Genomic DNA, 19092 nt, shown 5'->3' with positions numbered 1-19092 from the left:
TCCTCCCCCACAGTATTATTGCTAATTTAGTTTGACCAATCGATGTGTAAATTAAAGTCACCCATGATTATAGTTGTACCCTTCTTGCATGCGTCCCTAATTTTCGGTTTAATGCCCTCCCCTACAGCTTGGGGGGAGGGGGCAATAGACAACCCCCACCGACGCTTTCTGCCCCTTGGTGTTTTAGCTCCACCCATAGAGATTCCACATCCTGATTTTCGGTTAAAATATCCTTCCTTACTATTGCATTGATTTCCTCCTTTACTAGCAACGCTACCCCACCTCCTTTCCCCTTTTTACCTGTCGTTCCTAAATATTGAATACCCGTGGATGTTCAGTACCCATCCTTTGTCACCCTGCAACTATGTCTCCATAACCGCAACTATATTATACCCGTTAATATCGATCTGCATTTAACACATCTACCTTATTGCGAATGCTCTGCACATTAAGACAACGGCTTTAGACTGGTTTTGAAGATTGCTAGCCATCTTAGTATTATTTTACACTATGAGCCTATTTGTTTTTTCTGCCTTCCACTATTGCTTCTTCCCGTTCTGTCTTGTTTCAACCTCCTCCGCCTCCCTGCTCAAATTCCCATCCCCAACAGCACTGGCAAACACCTTCACGAGGACATCGGTCCTGGTCCTGCTCCGACGTAGCCCATCCCACTTGTACAGGTCCCACCTTCCGCAGAACCGGTCCCAATGTCTCAGGAACTTAAATCCCTCCCACACCATCCCTGCAGCCACATATTCATCTGGTCCATTCTCCTGTTCCAAAAGTTGGAGAGACCAGCAGCCAGCAGGCATGCGAGGAGAGCCCAACACTTCAGGCTTGGCAAACTGGTCAATCGATGCCCACAGGGAATAGGTAATTCCAGAGACATGGGCCCAGGACCAACCCACAGGATCAGAGTTAGAGGCAAATGAACCAGTCATTCCTGCCCGACACCATTTTACGACAAACCCACCGCAACTTTGCCCCGGATCTCAATCCGAATGGTGGGGGTGGGGGCAGGGGTAATTGTTGGCTGCAGCCGTCGGATGCTGCACAAAATTCTCAAACCAGGCACCAAGTTAACTCACTGCAAAGAGTAAAATCCAGCGAGCATTTGGAAGATAACACGAGACCTGCAATCATCTATAACAGGAGTTTATTATCCAACAGACATCTACAGTTCCATGGAGCTGCACTCGGAGCCCACCCTGCGGCCAGGCTCCATTTTCCACATAGCAACAGTCCCGACCAACAGGGCCACGGAGAGCAGCGCTACCCCAATCGCCAATCCAGGAACACGGGAGGGTGAATCAACAGCAGTATCTGTGGGGAGAATCCAGGGTTAGATGGGCACCAGTTACTCAATCACTAGACACAAATGGAGCTTACTGCTTACCTTTCTCGTCCTGGTGGATTCGAGCAGCCAATCTCGCTTCTCCTTCCAGGAAAAGGATGGGTCCATCAGCGGTCACCAAGACCCCAGACCGGTCATCGGCGCTTCTTCGCCTTTCTGGGGGACAAGGAGAACAAGAGACAGTTTATGGTGAATGATGAAATCTTCAGCTCTCTGCAAATCCTGAATCAGATGGCCTCATGCAAAAAACATCAAGGCCCTGGGTACCGGACAGAGTTGAGAGTTCGGGCTATAATTGCATCTGGTTCTCACCAAACCGATTCTCAGAAGGACGCGGCATCTGAGCAGAGTTTGCAATTGCTGCCGCCACAATGGCCAGTCTGGTCTCCTGGTGAAGAGACACTGTTTGATGCATTACTTTGACCCGCAGTTTCATGAGACTTTGACAATTGGCCAGGTGTCGGGCCCCGGGACATCCGTTCGGTTCCACCCTGAAGGCCCGGTGTCAAAGAGGACAATTAGATGCCGGTTAAATGTTCTCCAAGGCCAAGGGTGGACTCTTCTGAACCGGATGTGGAACACACCCGTGCCAACAATGGGGATTTTGCTCCTCAGGGATCGGCAATTAGGACAGCTCAGCATCCGGGCAAGTAGCAAGGAACCAAAAATACTTCATTCATCCCAGCTCAAGGATTAGAGCATCCTTCACAATTACTGACCTGGTGCAAGATGTGCTCAGACCCGCTGACCTAGATTGCTGGTCTAACGGAAACCTGCAACGAATGTAACTGGACAAGTTCCCAGATCCGCCAGATTCGGGACACTCACCCTGTGCCCAGTGCTCGGCCACTTGCTGAGGGAGCCCCATGTCCAGATGTCCCACACCCACCCCTCCCCATGAGGGGTTAGTTTCTAGTCAGATCACAGGTACTTACTGGGTCTGCAGGGAGCCGTGCAGTTCTCTCGGGTGGAAGGGTAGCAAACCTCAGCACTACAGTGGAAATAAACCTGCAAAGGGACAGTGCGGTATGGTCAATCCCACAGGTTACAGTCAGATTAATGCTTCTACAGTCAACCGACCAACGGAGGCCTGCTCACTTATTAAGAGCCAGGGAACAAGTGATACAAACTGACCGGGAAAGAAGCACTGAAGGAAACTCACCTCCCCGGTCAGAGCCCGGCCCGAAACTCGGTCCCAGAAAGCGAACGTGCTGACTACAAAACGATTATGGTGAGTTGGGAACAGCAAATGGGAAGCAGCGTTTACTGGTAGGAGGCGGGTTTTGTAGTTATCACCAGCAAAGGGGCACCTGGAACAGAGACAGAGAGGCGTCACGGGGAGAGGAGACTTCCAATAGATGGCCACACGGTTATAGGTTTACATCAACCCAATTATTCCGGAGAATGGACCAAAATGTCACCTTCGAAGGAATATTTCCCCAATCACTAACCCGGACTGAAGTAAAGATTTCTGTATTAATCCCCGCCCATGTCGCCCCCTCCCCAATCCCCACACTGCCTCAAGCCCCCTCACTCGATCCCTTACCTCTCCACCAGGAGGTCCCATCGGAGCCCCGAATACGGCTCGGGGGTGGGGGTCGCCCAGCAGTCATTGAGCAGCAGCACAAGGGACGGATCGTTCCGATTCAGAACACGAACCTCCACAAACACGGGGTCCCGGAGCACACTCAGGATCGGGTAGTCACTGGCCACGTACCAGCTCCGGTAGCCACCATCTGAAAAGAGAAAGATGACGGGCGGGCACGATTTGGAGAGCCTGAAGTTGGACACTAGCCATCAGCGAGCACTCGTTACCTCTCGCTATTCTCAGCTCCAGAAGCAGGATCCCGGCCTCAGTGGCAGGCAGTGGTGGAGAAAGGGTGTAAACTCTGGGCTTCACCTGCAGATCAGACTCCTGGCTTCCCTTGTAACTGCACTGGACATGGAGCCTGCAACAGAACGGACACGGCTGGAGAATTCAGCTCCTCACTGTCTCTACCCGCTGAATGTGCTCCTATTCTCACCTGAAAGGGCTGTCCCGGGTCACTGATCCCAAAGCGCCATCCAAGATCTCAAACTCACCCAACACATCCGTTTCATACAGGATGTTCACGCCGTCCAGCTACAAGAGACAGAAGACCATCAGTCCCGAACTGAGCCATTGATGGGCTCCCAGCCCGCAATACCTACCCGCTGAGTAGCACCACATTCAGTGACTGCGAACTGAAAGAGCACAGTGTCTGCAGAGGCCACGGTTGGACTGCACTCAGCTCCGTCTGCATCCTTCAGATGGACCGTTGTCAGGTTTACAGGAAGCATCGTCAAATCCTTGGAGATCGCGATTAGGACCCGCCCATCCTTGGTACAGACTGCAAGAGAGTCAATGAAAGGCGGTTAGTTGCCCCACGGGGAGGGTCAAGGGAACCGTTACCGGGAGGGGGACAAACCCCATCCATGTTTAAATTTCTATCCAACCCCATTATCTGTCTAATGGAAACCAGTGGACCAACTACAGCTCAACACCGCGCTGCTTGGATTTAAATTGCCCGCATCTCCGATATAAATCAAATATCAAATCCAAATGGTCAGTGGCAACAGGGGCCGGAGCTCGTTCACTCTGCCCTTCCTCAGTGTGACTCCCAAGTTATCGAGCAACAGTAGAATGATTCGAACTGCAGATACTGGGTCAAAAGGCGATTAACTATTGCCCTTTCTGTATCTGATTAACAGCCACGCCCCAATCCCATCAAATCTACTCTGCGGGATTGGAAGCTCCCAATCCCACCACCGGTTCTACTCTCCGGACTGGAAACGTTTGAATTTCGAACTGGCGTCGTAGGACAAGGAGAGAGATAAAACTGTCCAGGGAAACCGCGTGCAGCTGGATTGTGGGTGACCCTGGAAAGTCCTGGCCCAGAATATAGACGGACCAAGAATACACCCACCTGGCAAATTGTCCAGTGAATAGAAACACGGCGGCGCATCTCGATTCCCCGCATCGAAGCAGCAGCCTCTCTGCACACACTCACTTGCTTCAATTCCCGGAAATCCGCAGTCTTTGCGGTTTTTAGGAGACAACAAACATTTATCGGCGGGGAAAAGAAGAGAGGGCGGCTGAGCTGAACAGATTACAACAAATAACAAAACAAGAATCCCCAACCCCTCCATTATAACAAGCGAACTCTCCTAAGTAAGTGATAATGGAAAGCCGACTCCCCCTTTTTATAGCAGCGCTGTTTAACCCGCAGTAACGGAATGTCCCAATCAGCCTGAGGCAGAGTCCGTGGCCCACGGTCTCCCGAACATCAACCCGCATTCGCACGGCTCACACGGATGGGCCTGTTTTTAATGGCAGAATAAAGGTGAGACTGGGTCCAACGACAACTGTATTTCTTCATCACAACCAAACTGGAACCAAATCGCATTATTTGTGTTTTTTTTTGCTTTTTTAGTCACCTTTATTTTTTAGAACCAACGTCACCTTTAATAGTTTATTAAAAATAGGCCCCATCTCCGTGTGACCGGTCGGAATGCGGGTTTTTCAATACTAATTAATAAACAGAGTGAAATCAATATGTTATTGTCCAGATACGATACGGTAGCAGAGTGGTGATGTTACTGAAATAGTAATCCAGCAGGCCTGGCTGAATAATTCTCCAAGTCATAAGTTCAAATCCCGCCACGGCAGCTGAGGAATTTAATTTCAATTAATTAAATAAAATCTGGAATTAAAATACTGGTATCAGTAATAGGTTGCTGTGAAACTACCGGATTGTCGTGAAAACACATCTGCTTCACGAATATCCTTCAAAGAAGGAAGCCTGCCGTCCTGACCCGGTCTGGCCGATATGTGACTCCAGACCCACAGCAATGTGGTTGATTCTTAATTGCCCTCTGAAATGGCCCAGCAAGCAACTCAGCTGAAAAATCCCGCTGAAAAAAAAGTCATAATAAGAATTAAACCGGACGGACCACTCGGCATGGGACACGACAAAGGTCAAAACAAGCCCAGTCGACCCCGCAAAGTCCTCCTCACGAACATCTGGAGACTTGTGCCAAAATTGGGGGAGCTGTCCCACAGACGAGTCAAGCAAGAGCCTGACACAGCCATGCTCACAAAATCATGCTTTTCAGCCAACGTCCCAGATTCTTCCATCACCATCCCTGGGTATGTCCTGTCCCACCGGCAGGACAGATCCGACCAGAGGTGGCGGTACAGTGATATACAGTCAGGAGGGAGTGGCCCTGGGAGTCCTCAACATTGACTCTGGACCCCATGAAAACTCATGGCATAAGGTCAAACATGGGCAAGGAAACCTCCTGCTGATTACCAGCTACCGTCCTCCCTCAGCTGATGATATCAGTTATCCTCCATGTTGAGCACCACTTGGAGGAAGCAATGAGGGTAGCAGTGGCACAGATTGTACTTTGGGTGGGAGACTTTAATGTCCACTACTGACCGAGCTGGTCGAGTCCTGAAGGATATTGCTGCGAGAGTGGGCCTGCGTTGGGTGTTGAGCGAACCAACACGAGGGAAAAACTTACTTGACCTCGTCCTCACCAATCTACCTGTCGCAAATGCATCTGTTCCATGACACCACTGCACAGTCCTCATGGTGACGAAGTCCCGTCTTCGCACTGAGGATACCATCCAACGTGTTGTGTGACACTACCATTGTGCTAAATGGGATAGATGCAGAACAGATCCAGCAGCTCAAAACTGGGCATCCATGAGTTGCTGTGGGCCATCAGCAGCAGCAAAATCTGTTATCTCATGGATCGGCATATCCCTCACTCTACCATTACCAACAAGCCAGTGGATCAACCCTGGTTCAATGAGGAGTGTAGAAGAGCATGCCAGGAGCAACACCAGGCGTCCAAATAATGAGGTTTCAACCTGGTGAAGCTACAACTCAGGACTACATGCAAGCTAAACAGCGGAAGCAACATGCTATAGACAGAGCTAAGCGATTCCACAACCAACGGATCAGATCAAAGCTCTGCAGTCCTGCCACATCCAGTCGTGACTGGTGGTGGATAATTAAACAAGTCATGGGAGGAGTAGGCCCTGTAAACCTCCCCATCCTCAATGATGGCAGAGCCCAGCACGTGAGTGCAAAAGACAAGGCTGAAGCGTTTGCAACCATCTTCGGCCAGAAGTGCCGTGTGGATGATCCATCTGGGCCTCCTTCCGATATCTCCAAAATCACAGAAGCCAATCTTCAGCAAACTCGATTCACTCCACGTGATATCAAGGAACGGCTGGAGTGCACTGGATACAGCAAAGGCGATGGGCCCGGACAACATCCCGGCTGTCGTGCTGAAGTCTTGTGCTCCAGAACTAGCCGCCCCTCTCGCCAAGCTGTTCCAGTACAGCTACAGCACTGGCATCTACCCGACAATGTGAAAAATTGCCCAGGTATGTCCTGTCCAAAAAAGCAGGACAAATCCAATCCGGCCAATTACCGCCCCATTAGTCTACTCTCGATCATCAGCAAAGTGATCGAAGGTGTCGTCAACAATGCTATTAAGCGGCACTTACTCACCAATAAACTGCTCACCGATGCTCGTTTGGGTTCCGCCAGGACCACTCAGCTCCAGACCTCACTGCAGCCTTGGTCCAAACATGGACAAAAGAGCTGAATTCCAGAGGTGAGGTGAGAGGTACAGACCCTTGATATCAAGGCAGCATTTGACCGAGTGTGGCACCAAGGAACCCTAATAAAATTGAAGTCAATGGGAATCAGGGGGAAACTCTCGAGTGGCTGGATTTATACCTAGCACAAAGGAAGATGGGAGTGGTTGTCGGAGGCCAATCATCTCACCCCCAAGACATTGTTGCAGGAGTTCTTCAGGGCAGTGCATTAGGCCCAACCATCTTCAGCTGTTTCATCAATGACCTTCCTTCCATCATAAGGTCAGAAATGGTGACGTTCGCTGATGATTGCGCAGTGTTCAGTTCCATTCGCAATCCCTCAAATAATGAAGCAGTCCGAGCCAGCATTCAGCAAGACCTCGACAACATCCAGGCTTGGGCTGATAAGTGCCAAGTAACATTGGCGCCAGACAAGTGCCAGGCAATGACCATCTCCAACAAGAGAGAGTCGAACCACCTCCCCTTGACATTAAACGGCATTAACATCGCCGAATCCCCCACCATCAACATCCTGGGTTCACCATTGATCAGAAACTTAATTGGACCATCCATATAAATAGTGCGGCTCCAAGAGCAGGTCAGACGCTGAGTATTCTGCGGCGAGCGACTCACCTCCTGACTCCCAAAGCCTTTCCCCATATACAAGGCACAAGTCAGGAGTATGATGGAATACTGTCCACTGGCCTGCATGAGTGGAGCTCCAACAACACTCAAGAAGCTCGACACCATCCAGGACAAAGCCGCCCGCTTGATTGGCACCCATACACCACCCTAAACATTCACTCCCTTCACCACCGACCCACAGTGGCTGCAATGTGTACAATCTTTGGGATGCACTGCAGCAATTCGCCAAGGCTTCTTCGACAGCACCTCCCAAACCTACGACCTTTTCCACCAATAATGGCAATGGCAGCAGGCACATGGGAACAATACCACCTGCACGTTCCCCTCCAAGTCACACACCATCCCGACCTCGAAATATATCGCCGTTCCTTCATCACTGTTGGGTGAAAATACTGGAACTCCCTGCCTAACAGCACTGTGGGAGAACCTTCACCACACGGACTGCAGCGGTTCAAGAAAGCGGCTCACCACCACCACTCAAGGGTGATTAGGGATGGACAATAAATGCTGGCCTCGCCAGCGACGCCCACATCCCATGAACGAATATATATAAAAAAAACTTAAATACTGTGGCTACAATAGCAGGTCAGAGGCTGGGCATTCTACGGCGAGTGACTCAGCTCATGACTCTCCAAAATCTTTCTACCATCTACAAGGCACAAGTCAGGAGTGTGATGGAATACCCTCCACATGCCTGGACGAATGCATCTTCAACAACAATCAAGAAGCTAGGCGCCATCCAGGACAAAGCAGCCCGATTAATTGGCACCCTATCCACCATCTTTAACATTCACTCCCTCCAGCGCACCGTGGCTGCAGTGTGTACCATCTACAAGATGCACTGTAGCAATGCAATTCGCCAAGGCTTCTTCGACAGCACCACCCAAACCCGCGACCTCTACCAGCTAGAAGGACAAGAGCAGCAGGCGCCTGCACGTTCCCCTCCATGTCACACACCATGCTCACTTGGCGCTGGGTCAAAATCCTAGAACTACCTGCCTAACTGCACTGTGGGAGAACCTTCACCACACGGACTTCAGCGGTTCCTGAAGACGGCTCACCGCCACCTTCTCAAGGCCAATTAGGGATACACAATAAATGCTGGCATTGCCAGCGACGGTCACTTCCCATGAAATCATAGATTTCGGAGAAAGGTTGCAGCACGGAAGGGGGCCATTCGGCTCTATATAACAGCAATCCAGCTCGTCCCACTCCCCCACCGTTTCCCCGTAGCTGTGCAATTCTTTTCCTTTCAAGTAATTATCCAGTTCCTTTTTGAAGGCCATGATTGAATCTGCCTCCACCACCCCCTCGGGCAGTGCATTCCAGGTCCTAACCATTCGCTGTGTAAAGAAGTTTTTCCTCATGTCACCTTTGGTTCTTTTGCCAGTCACCTGAAATCTATGTCCTCTGTTTCTTGACCCTTCTGCCAATGAGAACAGTTTCTCTCCATCTATTCTGTCTAGACCCATCATCATTTTGAATACCTTAATTAATTCTACTCGCAACCGTCTCTGTTCCAAGGAGAACAACGCAACTTCTCCAGTCTATCCAAGTAACTAAAGTCTCTCATCCCTGGAATCATTCCAGTAAATCTTTTCTGCACCCTCTTGAAGGCCTTCACATTTTTCCTAAAGTGCGGTGCACAGAACTGGACACAATACTCTAGTTGTGGCCAAACCAGTGTTTGATAAAGGTTCATCATAACGTCCATGCTTTTTTACTCTATGCCTCTATTTATAAAGCCCAGGATCCCGTATGATTTTTAACGGCTTTCTCAACCTGCTCTGCCACCTTCAACGATTTGTGCACATAAACCCCCAGAACTCTCTGAACCTGTGCCCCTTTTAGATTTGTGCCCTCTAGTTTATATTGCCTCTCCTCGTTCTTCCTACCGAAATGTATCACTATGCATGTTTCTGCGTTAAATTTCATCTGCCATGTGTCCGCCATGCAGCCAGTCTGTCTATCGCCTCTTGAGATGTATCACTATCCTTCACAGTGTTTACCGCCATTCCAAATTTTGTGTCATCTGCAAATTTTGAAGTTGTGCCCAGTACACCCAAGTCCAAGTCATTAATATATATCAAGAAAAGCAGTGGTCCCATCACTAACCCCTGGGGAACAACACTGTACACCTCCCTCCAGTCCACAAAACAACCGCTCACCACTACTTTCTGTTTCCTGTCCCTTAGCCAATTCTGTATCCATGTTTCTATTGCCCCCTTTATCCATGGGCCGCAATCTTACTGATAAGCCTACAGTGGGGCACTTTATTAAATGCCTTTTTAAAGTCCATATACACCGTATCAACTGCATTGCCTTCATCTACCCTCTCTGTTATCTCATCAAAATATTCCATCAGGTTAGTTAAACTCGTTTTGCCTTTAACTAATCCGTGCCGGCTTTCCCTAATCAATCCACACTCGTGCAAGTGATTGTGAATTCTGTCCCGGATTATCGTTTCTAAAAGTTTCCCCAATACTGAGGTTACCTGACTGGCCTCTTGTTGCTGGGTTCACCCTTGCACTCTTTCTTGAACAAGGGTGTAACATTTGCAATTCTCCGCTCCTCTGCACCACCGCCGTATCTTTGGATATTTGGATGATTATGGCCAGTACCTCTGCAATTTCCCCTCTTACTTTTATCAGCAACCTGAGATGCATCCCATCCGGAGCGGGTGACTTATCTACTTTAAGTGCAGATAGCCTTTCAAGTACCTCTTTTTTATCAATGTTTCGCCCATCTGGTATCTCAACTATATCTTCCTATACTGAGACTGGCAGCATCTTCATCTTTGTTAAAGACAAATGCAAAGTATTCATTTAGTCCCTGAGCCACCCACTCTGCCTCCATGAGTAAATCTGCTTTATGGTCACTAATCAGAGTAGGGCTCTTACGACCCGTTTAATGTTTACATGCCTGTGGAAGACTTTTGGATTCCCTTTTATGTTGGCCGCCAGTCTATTCTTATACTCTCTCTTTGACCCCCTTATTTCCTCTTTCACATCCCCTCTGAACTTTCTATATTCTGCCTGGTGAATGAATACATTAAAAAAAGTTAGGATTTCTGTCAGCCTGAAACAAAAAGTTGTTAGTTGATTAATGGCGATTTGAACAACTATTCGTCTTTTTTCAGAGTTTAATGAGTATTGCGAAATTAATACAGTAAACTATTTTGTCGAAGTTTATCCCCTGAACGGGAAAGGGACCCGTCTCCCACACTGCGAGCATTTGCAGACGGCAGCTATCTTCTGAGGGCTTCCTATACGATCGTGTGCAACAGCGTTTCTGTAGTGCAGTGGTTATCACGTTTGTTTAACACGCGAAAGGTCCCAGGTTCGAAACCGGGCAGAAACATTTTGAAAACGTGACCCACTAAAATTCAATAAGTGTGAAAAAAGCAAGAATTCAGTCTGTGGTTAAATGTGAATAAAATACCACACCTCACAGAACAGGTATATTTTCCATTCTCTGTATAGTTCAATACAAACTCAAACACTACACATATACAGACAGTGTTTAACACTCACTCACGTTTCCTGAACTGAGGGTGCAGAAAGCCCCTCTCAAAGCTGCACATTGCGAATAATTTCAGCTGATTTGTGAGAGATCATTCAAGGCTCCTGAAGTGCAGCTTCGGTTAATAACCACAGTTAAAGACAGCATTGCGGCCGCGGCAACAAACATCAGTTTTTCGATGTTTGATGTTCCCCAGCTCCCGGATTGATTGAGGCCACGACAGAAACAACATTAAGCCCCTCTTTCGGCCCCGCTCTCTCCAATCACACGTTGCTGGCGGGAAGCTGCAATTCCCGCTGCAGACAGCGCATTACTGCCCATCCCTGGGAAACAAGACACCGCCGAAGCTTTGACAACACATCACAGGCATCGTCTGTCCCGGAGCTGTTGCTCAGCAACAAAGGCAGAACTTACCAGCTGTTTCAAAATTTATAGCTTGAACACTGGACCCTGATATCACTACCCGCTTTAAAAGTTTGATGCTTTAACGAGTGATCTCCCCAGGCTCGCTAGTCGTTAAGTTCCTATCTTAAATATTCATAAGAGGACTCTGAATTATCCCTCGAAGACATCGAACAGGGGGGAGGGTCCCTGTTATAAAATTCTCAGTCACGTGTTGAGGGGAATCCTTGATTTTATTGAACATGATTTAAGAAACATGGACAGCGAACTCTTGTTTGTGCCAAATGTCTTGTCATTCGTTAGCACCAATTAAAATAACACTTTACCCATTGGCCCAAAAGCTAAACTTGTCCCACACGGGAGCTGGAAAAGGCCTCTCGACCTTTCAGCGTATTAACATCTGTAAGCTGAAGAATTTCATCCGTTTCACAGTGACACCAGGCAGTATAATTCCCTTCCAAATTTGCCCCACACGAAAATTGCAACCGATGAATATCCGCTTGAAGAAAAGAATAATCGTATGTTTGGTTCCTTCAATTTAAAGATTTCATCCCGGCCCCTTTGCCATGACAGCTGACGCTGAGATCCCCCTCTCCCTCGAAAACAACGAAACTCGCATCTGCTCAAGCAAGACGGAAGGCCAGAGGAACCCAAGTGCCCACATGGGAACACTAAGAAGTAGATGCATCATGGAACTTACCAGTTGTACTTTGAACTCCAATTAAAATGCTCGCAGTGAAATGTTTGATTGTTGAAGGTGAGACTCTAACTCCTAACCTGAGCACTTCAATAGCCCATACTACTTATTTTAGTACCGAAATAACAGTGTTTCTGACAAACAGCTTGATTTTCGGTCTCTCAATGATCGCTTCGGAATCTTAATAAAAGAGAAGCCGCCAATCAAGAGGCGCTTCGTCAAATATCCGCAATGATCTTTAAAAGCCGTGGAATCTGAACAAAACCCCAAAAGATAAGAACTTTTATTTATATTATTATTAACTGAAGAACATTTTATAATGATACTTTTAGGAGGATTGAGGCAAAGTGGGACCTGAGACTCAGAAACTCTCTCTGGGCTGTCCGTGACTGAAGAGATGGACGTTATTTCAATTGAAAACTGAGGCGAGGAACTTTCTCGTGGAGAAGTTTTACAGAAGATTGTGGTGAGTGGCAGTTGCCGGGGAGATCTAGAGGAGAGGGAGAAATGTCAAAGTCACAGCTGTGACTGCTCAAGTGCTCTGCTTAGCTGTAATATTTAAAAAGTAGTGTACAGTATAGGGCAGTGTCCTCGGCCCCATCAATGACCTTCCCTCCATCATAAGGGCATGAATTGGGATGTTCGCTGATGATTCCACAGTGTTCATTTCCATTCGCAACCCCTCAGATAAAGAAGCCGTCGGTGCCCGCATGCAGCAAGACCTGGACAGCATCCAGACTTGGGCTGATAAGTGGCAAGTAACATTCGCGCCAGACAAGTGCCAGGCAATGACTGTCTCCAACAAGAGAGAATCAAACCATGTCCCTTTGACATTCAACGGCATTACCATCGCCGATTCCCCAACCATCAACATCCTTGGGGTCACATTGACCAGAAACTTAACTGGACCAACCACATAAATACTGTGGCTACAAGAGCAGGTCAGACGCTGGATATTCTGCGGCGAGTGACTCACCTCCTGACTCCCCACAGCCTTTCCACCATCTACAAGGCACTAGTGAGGAGTGTGATGGAATACTCTCCACTTGCCTGAATGAGTGCAGCTCCAACAACACTCAAGAAGCTCGACACCATACAGAACAAAGCAGCAGGCTTGATTGGCACTCCATCCACCACCCCAAACATTCATTCCCGCCACCACGGGCGCACAGTGGCTGCAGTATGTACCATCCATAGGATGCACTGCAGCAACTCGCCAAGGCTTCTTCGACAGCACCTCCCCACGATCTCTCCCAGCTAGCAGGACAAGAGCAGCAGGCACATGGGAACAATACCACCTGAACATTCCCCTCCAAGTCACACACCATCCCGACTTGGAAATATATCGCCGTTCCTTCATCGTCGCTGGGTCAAAATCCTGGAACTCACGAACGAACAGCACTGTGTGAGAACCTTCAACACACGGACTGCAGCCGTTCAAGAAGGCGGCTCACCACCACCTTCTCAGGGGCAGTTAGGGAAAGGGAATAAATGCTGGCCTCGCCAGCGACGGTCACATCCCGTGAACGAATAAAAAAAACCCTCAAACAAATAAACAGGCGTTTTGGATGGGTTCACTAATTGGGAATCGGATTCAGCTGCTGTGCTTGGGCACACGGTGCCACACTGCTGAACTCCCAGCCACTTCCATCAGCACTAACTTTCTTTCACACACCGACTGGATTTCAATATGTTGCTGTTACATCTGAAATTCATCAACGGACTCTCTGCAAAAATATCGAGTGAATCCTAATGCTTGGTATCCTGGCAATTCCCCACGCTCACCATTAGTCTTTGGTCCTTCCAGCACGCTGCATGCAGTGACAAAATCTGTTCTTCCACCGAAGTTTTCTGCTGACTGGATATTTTCAACATTCTCGATTTGGATGCATGGGCAGGTCATATTGTACGGTCAGACTTTCTTGTCCTCAGAGTTCAGGGCTTTGCATTCAAAAACAGAAAATAAAAGCGCTTTTATTCTGACTCAGCTCAGATGAAAGGTCATCGACCTGAAACATTAACTCTCTTTCTGTATCTAAAGATTCTGTCTGACCTGCTGACGATTTCCAGCATCTACTGTTATTACTTCAGATTGGCAACATAGCCAGTATTTTCATTTTGAACAAAATGGGCTTTCCAATTTTTATTCATGTGACGCGGTGGCCCAGAGGGTAAGGCAATGGATTATTAATCTATTGTGCTCTGCACGCGTGGGTTTGAATCCGATCGTCGTCGATTTGTGTGTTGAAGTCTTGTTTCTCTCATTCACTCCATCCAGAAGGTGTGGCTGTCAGTCCCATGCTTCACGAAACGGCAGACGGAGGTTTTTGCGTTGTTTGCTGCAATCAGCAACATTTCCTTCCACGAAGGTGTTGAGATTGTGAGATCGCGACGTATCAAACGTACAGCGGTGTCCTGGTAAAAAGAGTCGATCTTATGGTCAACGTAAGAGAAACTAATCGACCATAATTGTGATTTATATCCCAGATCATTCCGTGTCTGTGTCTGTTTAAAAGGGATGTGCTGTAAGTCCCGGATCATTCCGTGTCTGTGTCTGTTTAAAAGGGATGTGCTGTAAGTCCCGGATCATTCCGTGTGCGTTTCTCCCGATTTTCATGACACCTTTTTCCTTCAGAACTGAAATGACGTTTCTCTCTCTCGAGAAGTTTCACCGCCTGCTTCGGGCAACTGGTAGGAAAAATAACAAAAACTGATGAGACCAAGTTCATTCTGCTGGGCTTCCATTCCAATCTCCGCACTCTATCCCCCATTCAGTCCCACCCCGCCTGGACATTATAATCTGCGATATTCATAAGGGAATGGAGAAGCCGAATATCACGGTTATAATTTTCTTCGTTCCTCAACACTGAATATTATCAATTGTAATGATTCAGAAGGTAATCATAGAATCATAGAAGCTTACAGCACAGAAGGAGGCCGTTCCGGCGTGGTACCTGTGCTGGATCTTTCGAAGACCTGTCCAATTAGACCCACACACCAGATTTTTCCCTGCAAATTAGTCCTCTTCAAGTACATGTCCAATTGCCTTTTGAATGATTCTATGGAATCTGCTTCCATCAGCCTTTCAAGAAGTGCGTACCTGATCTTAAAAAATCCTCAGTGTGAAAAAATTCTCCTCAATTCAGGGCTAGTTCTTATCCCAATTATTTTATATCTATGACTTCTGGTTACCGACCCACTTGCCAGAGGAAACAGTTTCTCCCTACTTGTACTTTCAAAACCCATCATTATTTTGAATATCTCTATTAGGTCTCCCATTCACCTTCTCTGCTGTAAGGAGAATAATCCCAGATTCTCCAATCTCTCCAAATAACTGAAGTCCCTCATCCCTGGTATCATCCAGGTCAACCTGCTCTGAATCCCCTTCAATGCCTTTTCATCCTAAAGTGTGGTGCCCAGAACCGTACAATATACTCCAGCTGAGGCCTAAACACAAATTTGTAAGGATTAGTATGACTTCCTTTTTTTTGTATTCAATGCCCCTATTTGCAAAGCAAAGTATCCTTTATGATTTGTAAACTGCCTTATCAACTTGCCCTGATTTCAAAACATGCACGCCGAGGTCCCTTTACTCTTGCATCCCACCCCACCCCCACCCCCACCCCCATAAATTGTTCCATTTAGATTATACTGCCTCTCCATGTTCGTCTTCCAAAAGCGCATCACTTCACACTGATCTGCATTAAATCTGTCACGTGACTGCCCATTTCACCATTCTGTCCATGTCCTCCTGAAGTCTGCTACTATCTTCCTCACTATTTACTACTTTGTCAAGTTTTGTCACATCCGCAAACTTCGAAATTGTACTCCCTATTCCCACATCCAAGTCATTTATACGTAACTAGAAAAGCAATAGTCCGAGTACCGACCCCTGGGGGATCCCACTGCATATTTCCCTCCAGTCAGAAAAACATCCGTTCACCACGACTCTCTGTCTCCTATCCCTCAGCCAATTACGTGCCCGCATTACCACTGGTCCTTTAACCCCACGTGCTTCTAGTTTTCGAATAAATCTGTCATGTGTTAATTTCTAAAATGTGACCTGAAAATAACTGTAACCCCGTTATCTTATTCTTAAGCAATGAGAATACAGATATTAAGACCGAGTGATAGATCAGGCTCATTCCCATTACCCGCAGGTGACGGGACCTGAGGAGGGGGAATCCCATCTGGGTATATATTTTCCGAAAACAGAGACGGAAAATCGCAAAGATCGTCCCGTCGAAATACAACATTTGACTGAAGATCCGACAGCCATATCCCATCCAGACCTGGCCGTTCAAGGAAGCCTGATAAGTCCATTAGGGGAAAACACAGAGAGAGAAGAAATGCAGACAGAGATAGAGAGAAGCACGCAAAGAAAATAATCGTATAAATCTCCACATTCGGTGATCAAACTGAATTTAAGGTGCAACTTAAATTAAATCCCATATCGTGAAATCTTATAGGTAAACATTTGGCTGGATTATCTCTTTATCTCTGAGAGAAGCACTGCCTGGTAATTACAGCTCTTATTTATTTGAGCATTTTGCACCATGATTGTCAGTTGGTTTCGAAAGCACAGTGAATTTTAAAGTCGATGCCTTATCTTATTCGCTCGTTAACCCACAGGTACCGCGCGGCTGTAAAAGCAGGCTGCACAGGAGCTTTGCAGACTGCATATTCAAGACATATATCACACGCTACACGTGGAACCTGCAGCTGTGTGTACATTAGCGGTTAAGTGGTGGAACCCTCGTCTGCCTGTGGGAAACCAGGGGTTTGGTTCCAGGCCAATGCAGCATTCTTTACCTTTTCATTCTGCACACATGAGATCGACTGAATTGGGATAAATTCACGTGCCGGCTTCAATCTGTAAAACTTCTTGTAAGATTATCTAAATTTCGTCTCCGTGTGTTACGTGGACAAACCCTCTGCATTCTCTCCTCTGGTGCTCAAACATGCTCTGCTGGAGATAAGTCAAACCTGCCTTCTGCACCGCTGAAAAGATGTGAGAAACCAATTGGTGATTTTTGATTAAAAATGGGGACACAACGGGGCTCATCCCGTTTGAACCAATGAAACTCCATGAGCAAAAATCAGACCCAAAGGCAACGGAGATGTTCAGCCAGGGTAAAATTCCGCTCCCATATACCCGATCCGCCATCCTTTCAGAACGCTGTGTCCATCCAATCTCTCTTTCTTGTACCAAATACGATGTCGAGCAATATCAGGTTCTACACGAATTATTTCAAATCAACAATATTAGAGTGTCTATATCAAAATCGTTTTGAATGTACGACTTGTAATATCAAGCAACAATTTGCAGAATCAACTGCGCTGAATATTGTCGACTGTCTCGATATCGTCACAACGCACACTCGACCATCAGTCAACTTCACTCAAATTGCTGCTTTCATTCACTATGAGAGCGAAGAGACCGAAGTGGACATTTGCAGTTAACAGATGTGCCAGCATTGGTGGTTCAGTGGTAGAATTCTCGCCTCCCACGCGAGGGACTCGGGTTCGATTCCCGGCCAATGCAGGGTCATTCTGCACCAATGAGCAACTTGGGAACTGGAGTCGGCCATTTTGCCCCTTGAGGCTGTTCCGCAATTGAATGAGATTATGGCTGTTCTGTGACCTCCCTCCATAAAACCACCTGAGCATCATATACCTCAATTCCTTTGGTTCAAAAAAACCTATCAATCTCAGGTTTAAAATTAACAATTAAGCTCGCATCAACTGCTGTTTGCGAAAGAGAGTTCCAAACTTCTACCTCCCTTTGCTTGTGGAAGTGTTTCCCAACTTCATTCCTGAAATTGCTGACTCTAATGTTTAAGCGATGTCCCCTCGTCCCAGGCACCCAACGAGCAGAAATAGTTTCTTTCGAACTACCACAACAATTCCCCTCAATATCTTGAAAACTTCGATAAAATCAGCCCTTAACCTACCAAATTCCAGGGTAAACAACCCTAGTTTGTGTAATCTCTCGTTGGAATTTAACCCTTGGAGTCCAGGTATCATTGTAGTAAATCTACACTGCACTCCCTCCACAGTCAATATATCCTTCCTCAGGTGCGGTGCCCAGAACTGAACACAGTACTCCAGGTTTTGTCAAACCAGAGCTTTGATTAGCTGTAGCATAATGTCTATTCTCTAGTATTCTATTCCTCTAAATATAAAGGCCAGCATTACATTAACCTTTTTGATTATTTTCTGCACCTGTCCATGACATTCTAATGACTATGTAGCTGGACCCCAAGTCCCTTTGGACCTCCACAGTTTCGAGCATTTCATCATTTATTAATTATTCTGAAATATCCTCCTCAGGTCCAAAGTGGATGACCTCACACTGGACTAAATTGAAATCCATTTGTCAGTTTTGCCCATTCATTGATTACATTAATGTCTCTGTAATATTGTTCTTCCATCTGCACTGCGTACAATGCTGCCCATCTTGGTGTTATCGGCTAACTTGGATATGTGGCGTTCTATCCTGTCATCTAATATCAATGAGGCCGCCTGAAGGTAAATTCACATCGAGCTACAATCTCCTCATCAGCTTGAGACATTTATTTACTTCACATGCGTTTCGCCTTGGAAAGTTCCGCACTCTCTCCTCTGGATCTTAAAAATGCTCTCGATATAATTCAATTCGACCAACATCAATACTGAAAAGGTATCAGAAGCCAATTGGTGACTTTTCACAAAAAGCCTTGTGGTTGTCAGGGTCGTCGTGGATTCGAACCAGGGACCGTTCGTATCATTAATCAATAAAATCACCGAAGTGAGAATCATACCCCGAGAACAACAAACCACGATAGCTGACGTCGT

At 47.1% G+C, this 19092-nt stretch overlaps 1 protein-coding gene and 2 non-coding genes across 3 annotated transcripts; 2 read left to right on the top strand and 1 right to left on the bottom strand.

Moving 5' to 3' along the window:
• Positions 1–1139: 1139 nt before the first annotated feature.
• Positions 1140–14158, bottom strand: LOC137335559 (zona pellucida sperm-binding protein 4-like). Its single transcript, XM_068000875.1, has 11 exons — positions 14041–14158; positions 12399–12509; positions 4384–4473; positions 3545–3723; positions 3379–3476; positions 3170–3303; positions 2901–3090; positions 2517–2664; positions 2290–2362; positions 1397–1510; positions 1140–1323 (listed from the first exon to the last, which is right to left on the bottom strand). The coding sequence occupies exons 1-11, from the start codon at positions 14156–14158 to the stop codon at positions 1175–1177; spliced, it is 1404 nt and encodes a 467-aa protein (XP_067856976.1). The 3' UTR covers positions 1140–1174.
• Positions 10922–10994, top strand: trnav-aac (transfer RNA valine (anticodon AAC)). Its single transcript has one exon. It is a non-coding gene; the product is annotated as a tRNA-Val (tRNA).
• A 3571-nt stretch (positions 14159–17729) lies between the features above and the next one.
• Positions 17730–17800, top strand: trnag-ccc (transfer RNA glycine (anticodon CCC)). The gene has a single exon. It is a non-coding gene; the product is annotated as a tRNA-Gly (tRNA).
• Positions 17801–19092: the final 1292 nt, after the last annotated feature.

Source organism: Heptranchias perlo, chromosome 20 (genome assembly GCF_035084215.1).
Source record: "Heptranchias perlo isolate sHepPer1 chromosome 20, sHepPer1.hap1, whole genome shotgun sequence".
NCBI lineage: Eukaryota > Metazoa > Chordata > Chondrichthyes > Hexanchiformes > Hexanchidae > Heptranchias > Heptranchias perlo.
The sequence above is the reverse complement of the archived record's forward strand: the minus strand, read 5'-3'. Positions and strand labels throughout refer to the sequence as shown.